Raw genomic sequence first — 20,468 nt, 5'->3', positions numbered from 1 at the left:
CCGACGTGTGAGGGCTCTGACATCCCCTGAATGTCCGCCTTCCTAATTCTTCATCGGCTCAGGGAACATCCGATAATATCTGTATGCACAAAGAGAAGGTTTCTCTTGAACTGTGGAACGAGTCTTCGTCTGCTGACCAGCGAGCAACAGATGGGCTGATCGTCCCTGTTGTGGCGGCCATTTTAACGACGGTGAAGGCCTCCTTTACAGCCCCGCCGGGAAAAAAGACAGCTGTCTGTTAATGGAGGCACGTGATGAGCTTATTGATTGGCTGCACAAGCCGTACATCTGACAGGAAGATGCGAGAGACGCATCTGCTTTACGAGACTCAATCGGCCCGATCGACGGCCGAGCAAATCAACAGAATAAAACTGCAATAAAAAACTTTGACCAGACTGTCGGCGACCGCACGGACGCTTTAAACGTCTGTGTGTGTCTTTATTGCTTTTCAAGAGCAGACGGGAGGACGTTTAATAAATTATTTTCCCTTTCTGTCATCAGTGTCCGGCTAAAACTGACAACTTTTATTAACTTTTATTTAACGTAGGTTTTTTCTGTCATTCATTGGCTCTGTGCTCCTCTGGTTTTGCGTTATTATTTTTCTGATGTTTTAAAAACCACTTGGTGAGTTAATTTAACCTTCCAGTTATCATCATGAGATTCTGCTATTCTATTATACATTTATTGATTTTTTTTTTTTAGATTAAACTTTATTGATCTCAGGAGTCTGTAAACTTTACACTCATTGAAAGTTATTACATTAACATCAAGCTTTATTAATCCCCAAAGCAGAATTTAGGATCACCACAGCACAGGAAGACCATAAAACAAGATGCAGTACAAAGTAGTAGAAAATACTACATCTATACTACATTCTGTGGTTCTGTCACTCTGCAGGCCAACTAACACATCACAGCTTCAGATGGAAAAAAGTCTTCTATGTGCTGCATGTGGAAATGTGATAAGTCAACAGACGCCACGAGATTAAAGGGACGAGCTGACATTTTATGAAAAACACACCTGACAAAATAAAAGCTGTCGTCTCTTTGTCCACTGGAGATGTGAGCTGTTTAACTACACTCCACCTCAAAAGGCCAAGTCCTCTGTAGAGATAAAAGCACAAAGAAGAAGAGGAAGGAGGAGTGACCGTCGACACTCCACAGATCTCTCTTCTTCGAGTTGAGAAGTCTGCCTTTTGAAAGTGTGCATGGAGGAAACCTCCAGCTGCGTGCGAACCAGGAGGCGGCAGCAAACTGGGTCACTTCAGGTCCCTGTGGAGGAAAACTAACCTCGATGTTCGTGCTGCCATCACACATTCAGCCAAAAGGCAGACGTGAAGCTCATTTGGTGATTCCTGAGGACTGTTTCACAGTAAAAGCCGCCGTGCTTTTAATGTGAAGCAGCAGCTGCAGGAAATGTTTGGTTAGCGTTAGCGGGAGCTCAGCCCTCCTCGTGTACAGAAAACAGTGAGGCTGATCAAATGTTTAGAATCATTTCACGTACTTTCTGATCTTTATATTTGACTTGTTTAGCCTTTTGTTGTTTTATTGATAACCTGTGAAACAAAGCACTGTGCTTCAGTACAGAGTTCAGTATCTCCATTTCTGCTCTTACAGTTTGGAGACAAATATTGTACTTTTTTTCCCGCATTACATTATTTTAAAGCTTTAGTTACAGGTAGGTAGAAGATTCACACTGTTATAAGTAAATCAACTAATAAATGATGATGTATTACTACAGAATATAAAGTAGCTTAAATAAGCTTCAGCTCCAACATGATGCTACAACGTTTTTCTGAAGTTAACCTGTACTTTTACTCTTGACACTTGAAGTATATCCTGATGTAAGTAAAATTTACTACAGATTAGTTTTAGCCAGCGATATCTAAAAAAATCTGGCACTCCAGTGCAAATTAAACACTAACTAATTTCCTGCGAATTCCTCATGAAAGCAATCTGAATCCAGCAGAGGAGTGGCGGATCCTGCCACTAACTGTGAACTGTACAGTACAGAGAATAACACTGCAGTCCATTAATACTGGGCCTGTTATATAAAACTTTACATGAGTATAAAACTGTCTTTATAGTGACATAAATGATGTAATTGGAACCACTCCAGCTTTTAATGGTTCTTCAGGCTTGGTACAGGAGAACACACACACACACACACACACACACACACACACCATAGGATTTTAACACCTCCTACTTGACTCCGAGCGGCAGGCTGGGCTGTTACCTGGTTACAGGCGAGAGCCGCTGAGACCTGCGCGCAGTTCTCATGTGGCGCTGGTGACTTTGGGTGCATCAGTCGGTGCGCGAACACACGCAGGAAAAAGCTCAGCAGGCGCGGACGGTTTTCACGGCTGAGGATGAGAATAAAACACGTCCCGACGGGGAATAAACGAAGCGCGGCCGCTCTTCTCGCGTTGTTTCATCGTTAGAACCTAAATCACACCGGCCGGGACCGGGCTGGCCTGAAAAAGTCTCACCTTAAAGGTAAGTTGAAGGAGCACTTTGTGTGTTTTTTCCTCCACATGGTTCAGTGGTGTTTATGGAGCGCATTGAGCCCGCTGGACGTTAGTGTGAAATGAGACAGCAGTCAGTGTCTGCTGCGGACCTTCGAGCCGCCGCGCGTCTCATCTCACCTCCCATCGCTTTGACATCCACGAACCGAAACAACAAATGATTTTAATTAGAGTCCAGGGGCGTGTGTGGAAACATTTCAGTGGGGGGGCCGACTGAAGATCAGAGCTGATGAGGCAGGAAGGGGGGCCGAGTCTGTTTTTTTATTTTTTAAATAGTAAAAATGACTTTATTTTACAGTAAACTACATTTTGATAGACTATTTGTTCACTGTAATAAATAAACAGGGCTATAAATAAACAACTGCACATATTGTAATAACAAATAATTTCAAGTGTTGCTGCCATTTGTAATTATGATCCACCACAGACAGACATGAAACCAGTCCAACCCTGCAGACTCTTTGTGGTCCATTTGAGTCTTGGTTGTCCCCCTCATCTCTTTGTGGTCTTTTTTGCATTTATTTCATGTTTGTCGGAGGTCTTTTTGAAGTTGTTTTTCTCCTTCTTGCGTCTCTGTAGGCTACTTGAAAGCCAAAGTCCATTAGCCCCCTAATGGACCCTCTGAACTGAGAAATGAGGGGGTTTGAAGGTGAATTTTAAAGTTTCCGCTGTCCTGATCTTTGTTATAAAACAAGCAGTCAACAACTGAGTTGATTATTGTAGATATCATTTAATTTCCTTTAATAACTACTTAATTAATGTACTTTAAAGGATTTTGTCATTGTTAGAACATCTATGGTTAAAGCACACGTTTAAAGTAATGTGTGCTGCATTAAGGGAGACTGACTGATTGATAAAACTCTCCTCACTGTCAAACATGAGTAAAAAACTGCCAAATTTGTGTATGTTTGTGTATGAAGACATATTTTATGTTATTACATCTCTGTTTATATAACAGTATCGATATCATATCTGCCTGCAGCTGCAGTTAGTGTCAGAAACATTATGATAAATATGGGGACTTGATAGTAAAATAGTAAAATAATAAAATAAAATAAAATATGACCATTATTATCTCAAAATAAGGGATAAGCCCGACCCCCACCCTCACTGTGTTTATGACAGTGTGACTTTGATTACCAGCTTACATGATTTGCTCTGTCAGAAATCATTATTTCTCCTCCGCAGGAAGCCACTTTTGTTTTAAATGCTGCATCGTGATGGTATTTTTACTTTTCACATGTAAACTACAAAAAAAAGAGAGGAAAGATTCACACGCTAATCAGTGTGCAGCCCTGGAGGATGGGATTGTTATGAATTCACTGAAAGATAAACCCTACCATCATCTGTCCATCTACAGAGTGAATCAGACACACACACACACACACACACACACACACACACACACACACACACAGTCACCACAGGCGGGAAGTTAATCAGCACGACAAACAGCATAATTTCAGACAAAATTGCCCTTTAAAAGGTGAACGAGGCTGAAAGGCAGTCAAGTCTCACAATCTGGTGCCTTGTCAAAGAATGAAGCAGCGTTTAGGAATAAAAAAGGGACTGAAACAGGCTGAGCGGTCGTCTTTTGTCTTTTTCAGACATGAAATATGTGACATCACTGACCAACCAGGTGGCCTTCGTCACCGTCTCTGTGGTGGATGTTTTAAAGATGATTTTAGGAGAGTTTCCAGCTGTGTAAACACAATCTTAGCCCAACCCTAACCGAATGTTTTTATTGCCTAAACCCGACCTTATCTAGTCCCATTACACTGAAGAGAAGGCAGACGTCTCCACAGCCGATACCTCCAAAACCCTGCAGCTCACACCAAAAATATCTGGGTGGATAAACAGCACTGCAGGCTGCCACAAAGTAAGAGAAGCAAAGTTTGAGCATAACGCCAACATTTATTCTGGTGACTGGGCTGCAGTGGCTGTTGAAGCTGTTTGTGTAAATGTTCTGTGTGGTTTTATTCAGTCGTTACTTTTCACAGTTAAGTGGAGAGAAGCAGCAACACTGCCGGAAAACAATGTCATCTTTTCTCAAAGGTTGTTGCATTTGGACTTTCAGGACTTTGAAGAAGAGAAAAGATCCAGACGAGAAGACGTGACTGTCGAGGTTATAGAAATCGGCTGGCTAGCTTAGCATAAAAACAGGAAACAATGAGGGGCAGCTAGCCTGACGCTGTTTTTAAAGGTAACAAATTATCTAATTCACAGGTTAGATCGTTAGCTTCCTGGGCCTTCCGCTGGTTGCCTAGCAACTGCTCAGAGTCGAGGAAGAGTCCAACGTGTAAATCACAACGTGTTGTTTATACTGCTTTGTTTTTGTACACATTCAATAAACGAGACGTTACGTGTCACCTGCGTACATGTTTGTTAATGAACTCTGTTTCCTTTGGACAGATTCAGGCTAGCTGTTTCCCCCCGTTTCCAGTCTTTATGCTAAGCTAAGCTAACAGCCGTTGCATTTAGCCACATATTTACTGTACAGACAGTAAATATGTTTTATTAGAAAATGCTGCCTCTTTTGTGATATCCGATAATGCATGAGCAGAGCTGTTTATCTGTTGGCAGGAAGAATATTGTACTGATTTTAACTGTTTTGAGAAGATACTTAGCCGATCTGACGCCTCTTAAATCAGGTGAGCGTTAATCCGACGGCGTCATTTCACACTGCGTTCAAAGTGAAAAAGGTCTGACCTCGTTAGCTCAACGTTGGTGCTCAGAGTAACTCAGGCGTTTATTGTGACATGAGTAGACGTGTTAAATTGTTGTCAGAATTGGATTTCAGGCTGTGTGTGGATTCTCTGGGTTTATTAAATCTCCCTGACTCACCGAGCCAGAGGAGAAGCCTTCTCCACCCCCCTCCCCCAAAGAATAGGTGGATTGTGATTTTAACATCCACATTAAGATAATTACAAAATCAGCTTCCAGTCGCTTTGAGAATATACTAAGGATTAAAGGATTTATGTCTCGACAGGACTTGCTGAATCAGCCCTCAGTTAGACCAGGAGAGCCCACATCAGTCCAGTTCTCACGACTGACTTTACTGTTGGTTTATAAAGGACTCAGCGGTTTGTGTCAGTGCACAACAAAATATATTCAATATAAAAGTTGAGTAATTTTCAATGCTGAAAGCGACGTATTACATATTATAGTAAGGCAGGTTAGGCTAACGACCAGTTTAACATCACCCAAGCAAAAACTGAACTAGCGTAAATTAGCTCCCGAAAGAGAAAAAACATTCACAGATTCATGGAAGTGCGAAGGTTAGAAAAGTCTTTAAAACGTGCACTCAGCAACATGCTGAGCCGCTCTGACTGCGGCTTCGTTCCGGTCAGAACTGATTCAGGAGCAGTTGTGACCCTCAGCCCACACACACACACACACCGCACAAACACTCAAAGCGTGTGTGCAGCTCTCTTGTGCACATATACGGTATATGTTTAGACAAGCTCGTCCCACACACATAAATAATAAATAAATAAATAAATAAATAATCACACATGGAGACGCATGGAAACGCATGTTGTGATGGCAACAACTGTGGGTGGTTTGACAAGAAATCAACTCCAGAGCTGAAATAAGAAGTAGATTAATCAGGCGATTAATGTGGGCCTGCTCTGTTTGCTGGAATAATTTATGTTTTGTTTCTTCTTCATGCAGAAATGTTAAAAAATTTCAGCTTTGTTTGAGGTCGCTGTCGACTAAATATCATCACATTTTTCACTACTATGATGTTTTTTATACTGAATAATTCTGAATTAATCAAGATAAATAATCTCAACATTAATTGATTGTGAAAACACGAAGCTGCCATATCGTGTGTCAGAGGTGATGAATACCTGCAGGGCTTTTTCTTCTTGGTTAACCTCAAAGTAATCTGAAGAGTTATTCAGATTACAGCAATTTAAAACAGAAATATAGAAAAAATCTCACAATTTAGAATTTCTGTTTGGAATTTTAGCTAGAAAAATGATAATGAATCGATTATCGGAATTCATTTTTGACAATTGATTAATCTATTGCTTAGCTCGATTTAGACCAGTATTTACTGTTTATTCAGTTCTTACCAAGTTGTAAAACTCTTAAAACATAATGCAGAGCTTTATTGTCACTTTATGAACTACCCACGGCTCAGTGTTGGGAGAAAATCGAGAACATTTAACTGACTGACTGTGAACTCACCACAGTACCCGTCCAGTCACGATGCTGTTTATACTTCAGCCAAGATGGCGGCAGAATTGTTGTTGTTGTTGTTGTTGAGGGTGTTGTTTATCTGAACCCACGATTAGTTAACTTTGAAACGAATGTGTGAAAACACTGTGATGCCGCTGAGCTTATGTTCATGTTGACGTGTGAAAGTTGGCACACGGTGTGAAACGCGGCGGCGGCGTCTGCCAGCACAAACTGACCAACTGATGACAGAAAGTGCAGCAAATTTTATCATAAAAACCGGGTATAATAAGAATACATTTTTGCAGTTGCTTTGATTAATTAAATAATTGAGTGGCAAAAACATTTAAACAATAATCAAAAAGCATGGAAATGATAAGCTTCAGTTGCAGGATGTTCAAACAACAGAACATGTGAACACGTCTGTGGTTCTGTCGCTGCTGATCTTCTCTTTTCACTGGAAATGATTTGAAGTATTGTCGATTATCTTTTAAAATGGTGCTCATGATGTTGCCTGAGTGTACTGTGTAGTGCAGCCTGTGTAGTTAATGAGGAGTGAAATGGAATGATGCCTTCATGGGTTTGTCATCTCTGTGAGCTTCGTCCATGGTGTCACTACAGATTTAATATTATTTATTTATCTGTTTTAATGGAGAAAAGGCTCCCTAAAAGATGCTGTAGAACTTCAAAGAAGTTCAAAAGCCTCTCATTCATGGAATCATTTTATTTTTTAATGAATCTCATATCCTGATGTTTAGATCACATTTTCCTTTTTCCCGAAGGAAAGCGAATGCAGCACATTTCATCAGACCAGAGCTACAGATGGCCTCCTTCTTAGCTTTCTCTAATCTGTCTCCACGCTGTGTTCACATAATAAAACGGATGCACTGACGCTGACAATCTGACACAAATATTGAATCAGGAATCAATAAGGAAATCGATAAAGAATCACGCAGATTGATATCAATAAGCTGCTGAGACAGTTTAAAAACAGGCCTCAGGCTGACCTGCAGCTCTCAGCACTTCCTGTAACTGCAGCCTGTGGACTCCAGAGTACTGGATCAAGGCTGGGAGCTTCGGGGCTCACCAGGTGTTCGTGTACCTGTGCGTTGATCTTATTCCTGCCACAGTTTGGTTGACAGAGACTCAACTTTTAGTTCCTGTTGTATTTTATCTTCTCCAGGTCTTAATTCTGATGCCATGTGATAAATACATTTTTTGATTTATTCTCTGTAAAAATGAAAGAATGGCATCACGTTCTCGGCTTGATGTTGCCTCCAGCTTAACACTCTGGGAGGATAACAAAGCGCGTGACTTTGCTTCCGGTTCACCCCTGCGTACCGTACGTCACCGGCACAACGCTGGACGCCATGACTCCCCTGACCGCGAAGTGCATAACATCCCAGTGGTTTCTTCATTAAAGTGAGGACACTTCAGAGTACATGTTTGCACAATCTCCAAAGACAAACACACTGCTTAAATCATCAGTTTTAAAGCGAGACTAGAATGTTAATGTAGTGTCAAGCATCTATATGGTTGCTATGGTTACTGCGAGGTTTAATCTGCCTTTCTTCAAAGCTGTTAATTAACCCGTTAATTCCGTTGACGTTTGATTTACGGTATTTCCCGCAGCCGCCTGGTGGAAAAATACTCGGTGTGTTGTACAGTTAAAGGCTAACATAAAGGCCGTATCTTATGTCATGTTTGCTAAACAGCTATTCCAAGTGTTTATTTTAACAAAGCGTGGTCATAACCTTCGTTCTCCATTGGCAAACCCCTTTCTCCTCCGCCCACGTCCGCTCAGGACTGTTTAGTTAACCACTTGACAAGCCGCTAAACATTCACTCTTGGCTTTCAAGGTGGGAAAAAAACAAAAGAAACCAAAACAAATATGCTATTCAAACAGCTCCGCCAACGTCCTTTACGCGACCCTGACCTGCGTTTCCACATCCACTCTGAGTCAGGCAGAACTGAGCTCTCAATCAGGCCAGTTTGATTGGCTTTATGATGAGGGAGAAGAAACGTGAAAGAAGGCCTTTGACCTCTCAGACGGCATCCACACAAAGCAGAGAAAAATGTCCACATGCTGTCCACCCCCAACTTTTACACTTACACAAACAGTGTGCGTCCACCATGAGTCACATGAAAGTTGGCAGAAGTTCTGCTCGTCTTCATCGCTGAGTGCAGCCAGCAATTAAACCTGCAATAACTTTGTGGCAGCGGAAACAAGCTGCAAACTCAACGCTGACTTATCATCAGCAAACAGTTGCTTATTTACACAATGGTGCACTATGGAGCAACATTATCATTTATCTGAAGCAAGACTGTAACCATGGAGTCGAGACTGGGGTGGGGTGGGGGCAAACTCTGCTGGGAGGAGCCCCCCCCTCCCCAACCAAGAAAAAACAACTAATTAGAAAATGAATGTCCTGGTGGAGCCCACACAGGCCCAGATTTCATTACACACTTCGATACATTTACTGAACTGCAGTCGAGTCTCTGCTGGGGTACGGCAACACCGCATGGACAAACCACATGCAGAACTGCAGGATGCCATAACATTAGGACTGGGTGTCATCGTCACTGATAATGTAGTTAACGCTCCTAATTGCTCTGTTTGTGGTCTCTACTAACTCAGATATCTTTAGCTGCTAAATCCTCCACTCATGTCACTAATCGTACACAAGTTACTGTGTTTCCCTCCATTACTGGCTCTAATTCTCTGGTCATGTTACTGAAAGTTGCTTCAGTCAAGAGAAGAAGAAAAGCAACAAGATCCTCACATGTGAGCAGCTCGAACCATAAACTGTCGGCGAATTTTAATTTTCATTCATTCGACTAATGAACTGATAAACTAAACATTTTGTCGTATTTATAACAAAGCATCAAGTTTTCATGCTTTATATTGAAAAACTGAAAAAAGGTACAACTTGCAGTACGTCAGATCTGTACTGTAAACAAGCCTTTTGCCCGTCTGTGTGAGCCTGAACGCTGCATGGCTGTCAGGATGATGCGCCTCTGCCCTTTCGTGCTCTGACCTTTGTGATGGATGCTCCGCCCGGCGGCGCAGCGGCGCCCGGCAGCTAAAGACGTTGACATTTCCGCTCCTGCAGCGAGCGTCAGTCGAACCTGCGTGAGACATCACCTCACCTGCAATCACCTTCAGCTCATCAGCGACCGCATGCACCTGCTGGCTGACGTCGCACTGAGTCAATTCATGCAGTTACTTCCTGCTCATAACATGCCGCCACTTTATTCACGCAGCACTTAATGAGCAAAGAAAGCAAAAAAAGCTTCTAACATCAACAGGGACGTTACAGATAAAAGACAAAGAAAATCTTTCCAGTAAATAATGAAAAGTGAAGGTCAAAAGTGAGTTTTCATGTACGTCGCAGCTTCACTGAAATAGCAAAAACTTTGCGTGTGAAGGCGAGTCGTGACTGAGTGAAGCGTCACATTCATCTGCGTTCTGTTTTCCTTCCAGCTGCTGTGTGAGAGTGGAAGAAGCTTGTTGAGTGCTTGAAGATTAGATTTCTTCACACAAATGACTGTTGCTCACTTACTGTGCAGTACGAGACCACACACACTTTGTTTACGCTTGGAAGTAACATTAAGTTCCATGAGCCGGCAGAATATGAATGCGTTATAAGATAAAGATGGGAAATAAGTGAGAATATCTTTTGATATGTGACTTCCGTTAATATCAAAGACTTGATAACCGAGCGAGACAAACATGAGTGACTCAGCACAGATTTTTGCATTTAGCCTGATCACAACAGCTTCAGTGGTTTGTTCAAACGTGGTGGGTTGTTGGACGTTTAATTTTAGTGGTGAAAAATCAGAAGATGCTCAGCTGGAAGCCAGTGATAAATCTACTTTGTCTGAAAGAAAAAACAGGTGTTGTTTTAGGAGGGGGGATTTTAAATTCTGGATGCTGACTGCTGACTTAATTAAAGAGTTTGGTCTCGACCTGCTCTAATTGGAAAGCACCATGAGATAACTTTTGTTGTGAACTGGCGTTATATAAATAAACAGAATTGAACTGACTATCGTTTATTCTCCTCATTTCCCTTTTCAATCTCCCTCACTACAGCTCATTACTGTGGGCTGAAAATGAGTTTGTTTGACCCGTGGAACATTACGGCGTTTGTGTAATTATGCCAGTAAGATCAGAACTCAGTGTGAGAAACTCCAGCTCACAGGAGAACAGAGAACACGCAGCAGACCTCCGTGTTTCTGATAAGGCAGCTTTCAAACAGCTTTCACCTTCAGCGGCTCTGATGGCCGCAGGCCGTTTCAGCGCATGACGCCACTTCTGGTAAAACAAAACAAAGAAACTGTAGTGTGATTAGTTTGATAGATTGTTAGAATGAACCGTGACACAATTAAAATTGATAAACTGCCACTAATGCTTCACACCACTAAGTTGTTTTACTGATTACATTGTGCTGACAGCAATCACTGCAATGTTTTTACACGTAAGTTTAGTTATGCAGCTCCTATCAAAGACACACAAAAAAATCAAAATTAAAACAAAAATAAAAACTAAAAACACACGCATGTGCACATTCACCGTACACGAACACCTGCTCCACAGACATGAAGCCACCTCTTACATTCATTCATTCATTCATTCATCAACCTGTTATGCTTTTGTTGACGCTGAATAGAAACAACTTGACGTGTTTCTTCACCTGCTTGTATTCACATTATGGCACATAAGATTTATTTTTATCCATCTTTAGATGTCTGCTTATGTCCGTTTCCTTTTGCCTGTAAATTATTCCTGGAGTCCAGAGTCAACACACACACACACACACACACACACACACACACACACACTTCGCCAGCCAAGCTGATTCAGGAAACAAATTAAACATGTTGCCAGTTTTTATTTTATTTTGTTGATTTGCTGTGACTTGCCAGTCACATTCACCAGCAGCATTTGCTCATTATGTTACAAGCCAACACAATCCAGCAGGCACTGCTTTCCTTCCAGTCTGTCTGCTCGCTCATATTACTGGTATATGAACATAATCTCTGTGAGTTGGTCTACAGATGTTCCAGATGCGTATAAAACATTAGATTAAATGAATCTGTCAGCCACAGTCACAAAAGCTCGAGTGAGACTTTAACAAAATATAATTTTGTCCACAGTGAATCGGTGGATGAACAAAGTGGCAAAAAGCATGTCACACAAATGTGTCAGCGGTTACAGCATGACCACGAGAGACGAGTCCTCCGTACGGCCAATCAAAAGCAGCGGGCAACATCAAAAGAGTCAAGTACAGCTCGTATGTCATTTTAGCCCAGATGTCCTCGTTTATCAGAGGCCGTTGACACAAAGTGTTCTGTCTTTAGCCTCACAGTCTTTACAGTCAAATCAATGCAGAGGGTTTTCAATCACCCTGACTGTCAGCATTCAGATTAAATGGCTGCTTTGGTCACATGACCTGCACTGAATGATCTGTGCACAAACGCCCCCCTTAAAGACAGGAGGGACAGACGAGGAGACGGCAGCAGGTCAGAACCTCAGCTGGGCCCGAAAGGGTCTGAAGCTTAGTGAGGCGGGATGAGACACAGCAGATACAATGCAGATATGAAACGTCACGACGAGGTTGACAGAAAGTTCTCTCTGAGGCATCGCAGAATTGATGTCACAGCCGCACTGCAGTCGAGGTTGGCAAGAGATCAATTTCAAGATAAAGAAACTAATTTTATAACTTAATATTTCTGCTTTTGTTGGCATCTATCTGTTATTTTCATTGTCATTGATCTGCATTAATCTTGTTTTCTCGGCTAATCGAACGTTTAGCCTGTGAAATGACAGAAAACATCAATAGCGTCAAAATTATCAACACACCAGCTTTTCCACCTCAGATAAGTCTGAATATTCAGATTTTCAGATTCTTTTTAATGATCAAATTTCAAAGAAAAGACAAAAAAACCAGGAGGATGGGAATACGTGAATGGGAACTGTGAAAGGGAAACTTCTGCTGTTTGTTGCCATATTTGGTCAATAATTGATATTTAACTAAAGTGTGACATCAGCTCAGCTCAGTGCTCATCCGTGGGTCCGTCGTCTCGTTATGATGAAATATTCCTTCAACGGCTGCATGAGGCTCGAGGTGGAGGCTGGAGGTGGAGGCTGGAGGTGGAGGCTGGAGGTGGAGGCTCGACCTGCGCTGTTATTGAGAAGAGAAGCTTTTCTTGTTGTCCTGCCATGTGTTGCAGGTTATTTGTTTCTGTTTGATTTACGACACTGATCTCCAGGTTTTCTCTTTCTCTGGTTTCCATGGTAACCCAGATCGCCAAATTGGATGTGAAATGTTCATAATCACAAAGAACCGGAGGTATTGAAAAATGATTCATGTGACAATGTGCCGAAATAAGAAAAAAAAACCCAAGTACCCTGGTCTGATGAAAAGACATGCAGCGCATTTGTCGATTTTTCTTATTTCGCTGTTTCAGGTCATTTTTTGTGATGTATTTTTTAAATTGGACTCCAGTAAAGCAGAGAGAATGAATGCTTTTTTTTCCCTTGACTCTGCAGCTGTCGTCATTGAAATGACAATAAGCCTTCAGTCAGTTTGTTTGATGAACTCTATCAGTGAGCTCAGGGCACATCTGTGTTTTTCTCACCGCTGTTTTTCTGGAAGCAGCCTGAACAAAAAGAGACGGGCAGAAACATTTCTTTTGTGTCTTTCTTCTGATATTGAGCTCACGATGCTCTTATTGTGAAATGACATTTACTGGGGTGCAGTCGTGTTCAGTGGAGAGTGAAATGAAGAGGAAAGCTTCCTATATGGTGGACCATATCACTTTACACTTCACACTTCAGAGTGTTAATAAGTTACGTGTTTCGTGAATGTTTTCTTGCTTCAGTGTTGATGACGCGTCCTGGAAATGTTTGGGGAAGCGACTGCATCTTCACCATGGCTGAGGAAATGTAGCTAAACATTTTAGGAAAAAGATTGATACCGTAAACACTGTAAACTATGAATGTCTCTTTAAGAGTCAAGATGTCTTTCTGTTCCAAAGAGATGGAGTGACCAGCCGCTGAAGCCGTTCTGCTAGCATGACTGAAAATGTAGCCGAATTGAAAACTGTCCAGTTGTACAAATATTTTAGGTGTTAATTTCACAAATCTCTATGTAAAATCACTGAAACCAACATATTCACCATCTTTCACACTTCTGTCACATTTAGTGACACAGAAACAGCTAAAACACTCACATCCCTTCGTTAGCAAACCAACCAACCTGCTAGCGATTAGCTTAGGCACAGCACTGAGCTAAATAGTAACACCGCTAACAGTGATGATGCTAACATGCTGATGTGAAGCTTGTCTAATGCACACCATGTTCACCGTCTTAGTTTAGCTTTTAGCATGCTAACATTTCTTAATTAGCACTAAACTCATGGTTTTTCAGATAAAAGACTTTTTGTTCTGGGGAACACGATTGGCTAACTTGAATGAAGGCTCGACTTTCTTTTTCATTTCAAAATGACTGACTGTGTGAATTAGTGAGTGGGTGTCGCAGCTGTTGCTGCAGTAGTCGGTCAGTATGATGTTTAGCAAGCGTGAGTCTCCTTAGAGTCTCCCCTCCATTCAGTATCCTGCAGCTGACTCTCCTCTCCCTCTCTGTTCATGTTAACCAGAGTGCTGCTGGGCTGCTAATGAAATGTCAATTATCAGCATCGCCCATGTGTGGGAACACATTTGTTTAATTTGCCTGCTGTATCAATAGGACTGAATATAACTGCTTTGGTCAAATCAATTTAGCTGCAAACATCCATCCTCACTCGGCTTTAATTGTTTCCTGTCTGACTCATCATTTCACATCCACGTCCATCCCATCTGCTTTTCATTATTTTATCTGCGTCCTGTGTCTCTCTTTGCTCTTTTCTGCTGCGACTGTTATCATTACCCGCTTGTTTGTCATTGCAAACGCGTTGATGCTCACCGGGATCGAACAATGCAGGGTTTTATGATTGTTTTGGCTTTGTTCTCACATCAGTTTCAGAGTGCAAAGATCCAAACTGACTCGACAAATTCGTACCTTAAATATGACAAAACGCGCAACTGTACATGCAGATTTGTAAAGCACATCCATGTCTTCAGAATACACACTCCATGCATCATGCATCCTGTAAGTTGGAAAGCTTATCACTAAACATACAAATCACTGAATCGGTGCTTGTGTTTCAGACATCATTACCCTCATGAGCACTGTTGCAAGATAACTTCTAATTACTTCCCCACCACTGCTGTTCATCTGGGATGCATGGGAAAGGGACCACATGGGACAAATGGAAAAATAAATAAATTATCTTGCCTTTTGACTACTGACAACTTATTTAGGGTCTGTTGCAGTAGTGAACATTTCTGTTTATGTTTTCTGGCATGTCAGCCATTCTTACACTTAAAATACTGACCTCTGCATAAATGACATGCGATTTGTTGTTTAACCTTGGCCAAGTTTTATGTTATTAACAATTACATGTTTTAAAAGTCAGCACAACTGTGTCATCTCAGAGTAATTTATAATCAGGTAAATGACTTGGCGTGACACAAACACCTTGGATATTTCATGACAACATATCTGCTGTTTTTAAATGCCAAAACATGTAAACATGCAGTTTTTCCAATAAAGACAGTAAACTGTCAGCAGCACATAAGCCCTGCAAGTAAACACAATTTCTCATGTCTTTAGGAAAACAAAGTTGTGGTTCATTTCGTTTCATTCTAGTGTAAACAGTCTTTTTCTTTTCTGTATTATACAGCTGCAGGTACCTGCTTTTCTGTGTATTTATTCTTTTTGAATACACATCCTTCTTATCTTTGCATCCTCTATATTCTGTTGGCCGCTGTAACACTGCAATTTCCCAGTTATGGGACTAATAAAGGATTATCTTATCTTATCTTATCTTATTTCAGTCTCTTCAGCGAAAGTGTTTATAAGGTTTCTTTATTGTCTGAGAGATAAAATTGTCTTGGATTGAGGGAGTGTCTGCATTGCTGTGTGCAAACTTTAACCTGATATTAAAAACAAACAGGCGGTTCACACTGTTAAAGCTCTCAAAGATTCAAAGACAAACCACTCAGAACATGCATGTCTTAGTATGTAAATTACATGCATATCTCACTTTACATGCTTAGAACAAAACAAGAGATTTGTGGAACCTGCAGCCGTCATAAATCCTCCCTGCTGCTCTGTTTGTCGTCCGGGTGTTTAAAAGATTTAACTGACAGAGGGATGAACTAATGTTTATATGTGCGTTACACAAAGCACATCTCATACGTGGCTGAGATGAAACCCTGTTGGTGGACTGCTTGAAAATGTCTTGGAGAGTGATTGGTGTGTGTGTGTTCCCTGATGTCTTATCCTCACTGAATATTTGAGCTCATTAGCATTATAAAAATATTCCTGCAGACACTGAAAACTCTGAGGTTCTGGAGGAAATGGAGGCACTGATGAAATCTCGCACACTTGTCACGTTTCTGCCAGCTAAGCTCACCGTCTGTATTTGCAGGAAGTGAACTGTCTAACGTAATGTGTCTCTGCATGGCAACAGAGCTCCGGTCTCTGACTGATCTGGGATCTAGAAAATGTCAGCTGTTCTGCGAGGTAACTAACTGACTTTTTCTCCTCCAACAGAACAGATGGGTGAGAGCTGAGACACCAGAAGGACAAAGAGCTCGTCGCGGGTGTCGCCTCGCTTCGCGGGCCGGAGACGATGGATGAAATGTGGGAGAACGGGAGCTTAGCCAGCCCCTCGCCTGGCCTCCCCCTTTTCCTGCTCATGTTCAACGACAGCAGTCTGAATGAGACGCTGTTCAACTCCACCAACTCCACTGGCCCAGATGCCTCCTCGGGTCCCAGCGTGGAAGGAGTCCTCATCCCACTCATATACATAATCGTCTGCATCATCGGCCTGGGCGGAAACACTCTGGTGATTCACATTGTGTTGCACTACTCAAAGATAGAATCAGTGACCAACATCTACATCCTCAACTTGGCCATCGCTGATGAGCTCTTCATGCTGGGGCTGCCTTTCCTGGCGGTTCAGAACACCCTCCAGCTGTGGCCGTTTGGCTCCTTCATGTGCCGTCTGGTCATGACTGTCGACTCCATCAACCAGTTCACCAGCATCTTCTGCCTGACCGTAATGAGCATCGATCGCTACCTCGCTGTAGTCCACCCCATTCGCTCTTCAAAGTGGCGGCGCCCTCAGGTGGCCAAAGTGGTGAATGGCACTGTCTGGGCTCTGTCGTTTCTTGTTGTTCTGCCTGTGGTCATCTTTGCCAACATCCAGAAGGCGGGAGGTACCTGCAACATTGCTTGGCCCCAGCCGGCTAACATCTGGCGGGCGGCGTTCATCATTTACACATCCACCGTCGGATTCTTCTGCCCCCTTCTGATCATCTGCCTCTGCTACCTTCTCATCGTCTTCAAGATCCGCAGCTCGGGCAAAAAGGTCCACGCCACCTCAACCAAGCGAAGGAAGTCGGAGAGAAAAGTGACACGCATGGTTGTGATCGTCGTTGCCGTGTTTGTCTTCTGCTGGCTGCCTTTCTACGCCCTCAACATCATCAACCTGCTGGTGTCCCTGCCCACAGATTACAACGGTCTTTACTATTTTGTCGTAGTGCTCGGCTATGCTAACAGCTGCGCCAACCCCATCGTCTACGGCTTCCTGTCGGACAACTTCAAGAGGGGTTTCCGGAAAGCCCTGTGCCGCTCCACGAGGAGGGTGGAAAACCACGAGCCCATGGAGCGCCAGCAGCAGCAGGAGGAGGGGAGGACGGCGCTCATGCCCAGGGAGAGCCTGAGACGGGCAATCAGGGATGAAGAGGACGAGGAGGAGGAAGACGTCTCAGAAATGACTGAGATCTACAGAATCGCCCAAAATGGCAACAGCAGCTTCCAGCCACAGAGCTCACAGCCGCTGTTCTCAGAAAGGGGGGCGACTCCAGGAGCTACAGAGCCATCGTCCCCGGACAGGAAGGACAAGTCTGGGGACGCGAAGGGGAAGGATCAAGTCAACGGGTCCACTCTGACTGTACCGTTGCTGCTCAATGGAACCAAAAACGGGAACATTAAAACTCTGCCAGAGGAAAAGCTGGAGCAGAGCACCTCACTGGAGATAAGTTACTTATAATGTAAAATATGGCTTGTATGTTACTTGAAATGAACTCAGTATTACAACACAGGGTAGCCTGCCTCGAGTCCACAGCACGGAGATGTTTGTAACGGAGCACAAAATCCATTAAAAAAAACAAACAAACATACTGAACACTTAAGAGAACTGAGACGGGCCTTTTTCTGCTATTTTTGATCAATGGACTCAAAGTTTCTTTAGCATTTGGAGGAGTTGTGTACAAGCGTACAGAATGTATTTATACTGTGTACATATGCATGGCTGGATGTACAGAGTTGTGCCTTTATTTAAATTTATCACATGTATCTTACTGATCGTTGTGCTTGTTGTTTATTTCATAATGTGACGACCATTTGTTTGAATTTGACTTGTATTTAAGCTTTAGTCAGCATTCACTGCAACCATATACACGTCAGCTAAACGCTGACGGCACGACGACGACTTTATGTTAGATAGGAATCCCACGTGTGCAGAACCTTCGCCTGCTATGTTTATATACTGCTGCTTAGTTATGTTTTAAAAAGAATGTAACAACCGGCCTCATGCAAGAACACTCTTATCCAAAACATCTCTTACTTTTCTTCTCTGAGGTTTGTGCCAAGTCAGACTCAGCAAACTTGTTGCAAATTTCTTGTCGCTTCAGTCTAATAAACAGCAGCTGCTGAAGAAAAGCGCCTGCCTGGTTTCGTCACTAACATGACCGACAGCCTTTTCCATACGAGGCTGCGTGTTCAGCTCTGTTTCCACTCACTGAAACATAACCAGCGACTCTGATATGAGATATGAGGAGATGTGACAGTGCCACAGTTATTAGATGAGAGCATGATGTCGCACGGTGGGTGATGCTACAGTCCCACACATCAGGTTAGAAACTCTTCCATCATTCATCAGAAAGTCGTTCATTCATGAGCGCCAACACACCACACACTCTGATGGTTTCATCTGGCTGTGAAACGAAGCTTCTGCTGCTGCCGCGGCTGCTGGTCTCGGCTGGTCTTCAGCTCCCTCACGCCCACGTGCATCCTCCTGCACAGATCCTCCGAGGAGCACGAAGCCATCATTAAAGGCACATTAAAAAGGGATTTGCCTGGCTGATACGTTATTTGCCCGGCGCCTGGAGGGTTGCACTTTGATGAGAGCGGAGATTCGTTCAGAGCTGTGAAGGGCTGTGTGTGTTTGCTTCTCTCTGTGTTTACTAGTGTTTGTGCAAGTGTGTGTTCGTCTATAAATACTGTTGGCTTGAGCTTCCTGCCTGTGTGATCCCAGACTCCCCTCAGTGATAACCCACCTGCGCTCACTGTGCATGCTGAGGTGATAGTCAGTTGAAGGCTCGGCTTGTGGCTTCGCTATGACTCAGTGTGATTCTCTGCCTACAGGCTCTCTCTCCCACGTACAATATGGACAGGACTCAACTCTAACAGCCTGTTATTCGCTTTCTTTATTTCTTTTTTTCTTTTTTGGCACAGAGCAGCCATGGAAACTCTGTGCAAACACTGTCACCAGCTCAAGAACACAACAAGGTCCTCGCAGGATCCTAAAGCTTCCCTTTCGGGTTGAATGTCTCAGTCAAACTGGCTCATTTAACACATTCAAATCATGCATACAGAATAATGCATGTTCGCTTGCACAGCCTAATCGGGATGCATGAAGAGCAGTAAAATGATCCCACTGGTGAGGCTGACTGAGTGGGAGCCTTCATTACTTTGCTAAAAATCAGGAACATCACTTTAGCCTCAGTGTTGATTTAAGTGCAGGACCAATTTTCCAGAGGAGATTACGCAGTAAAATGCATTTTACATCTCATCAAATTGTCTGGGATGAATTCAAACCATCGGGGCTAAATGTGCATCATAATTCAGCTTAATGCAAGTCGGCGCAGATTTGTTTGTTTGGTTTGTTCTCAAAGTGCTGCTGCAGCGTCAGTGTTTTGTCCCAACATGTCGCTGAATAGATCATTTAGATTTGAGGTATGAAAAAAAATTAAAATGTCTTTCAGTGAAACTGGTGACTTTGCTCTTAATTACCCTCAATAAATCATTAATTTCAAGTATCTTAGCTTGAATTAACCGTCTCATTCACGTTAAAGAAACAGAAAAAATAAACGGGAAAATAATTTCACTAAACAGCAGTTTATGAGTGTAAAAACAGTGAACAGAACTGATTTGTGTGCAAAATATCCATGCTGAAAAGACTTTAGCTCAGTGGTCACCAACATGAGGGTCGCGACCCCCATGACAGCTCACAACATGAACCTGATCAGTTACAGGATGGTGGAAACCTACTAAAACTGTTTAAATGTAGGCTTCTTAAATATTCATTAAAAGGAGGAAAAAAGGTTTTTTTCAAAAAGCTTCAGAGCTGGAGATGAATGCAACATGAAGTGTTTGTCAAAGAGACTGATAGTGACTCAGTTCAGTAAACAATACAATAATATCTCTCATATTAACAGCAGCATGAAAAGGTGTGAAGGCCAACACACACACACACACACACAGGAAGCTTCACTTCAGTAGTAATCAGTGCAAACATCACAAACAAACTCACTAAAAAGTCTTCTTTGATTGAGCTGCTGACAAACTGCTGCAACTGA

General features: G+C 42.6%; 1 protein-coding gene across 1 annotated transcript; it reads left to right on the top strand.

Annotated features, from left to right (window-relative positions):
- Positions 1–2,058: 2,058 nt before the first annotated feature.
- Positions 2,059–18,545, top strand: sstr3 (somatostatin receptor 3). The gene is made up of 2 exons (XM_046415890.1): positions 2,059–2,498; positions 16,375–18,545. Exon 2 carries the CDS (start codon positions 16,454–16,456, stop codon positions 17,876–17,878), a length of 1,425 nt encoding a protein of 474 aa, XP_046271846.1. The 5' UTR covers positions 2,059–2,498; positions 16,375–16,453; the 3' UTR covers positions 17,879–18,545.
- The last annotated feature ends 1,923 nt before the right edge of the window (positions 18,546–20,468 follow it).

This window comes from Scatophagus argus, chromosome 16 (assembly GCF_020382885.2).
Source record: "Scatophagus argus isolate fScaArg1 chromosome 16, fScaArg1.pri, whole genome shotgun sequence".
NCBI lineage: Eukaryota > Metazoa > Chordata > Actinopteri > Scatophagidae > Scatophagus > Scatophagus argus.
This window is presented reverse-complemented; position numbering and strand designations above follow the sequence as displayed.

Excerpts from the sequence above, each read along its gene's own strand:
- sstr3 (XM_046415890.1), top strand. The coding sequence starts at position 16,454 with ATGGATGAAATGTGGGAGAACGGGAGCTTAGCCAGCCCCTCGCCTGGC.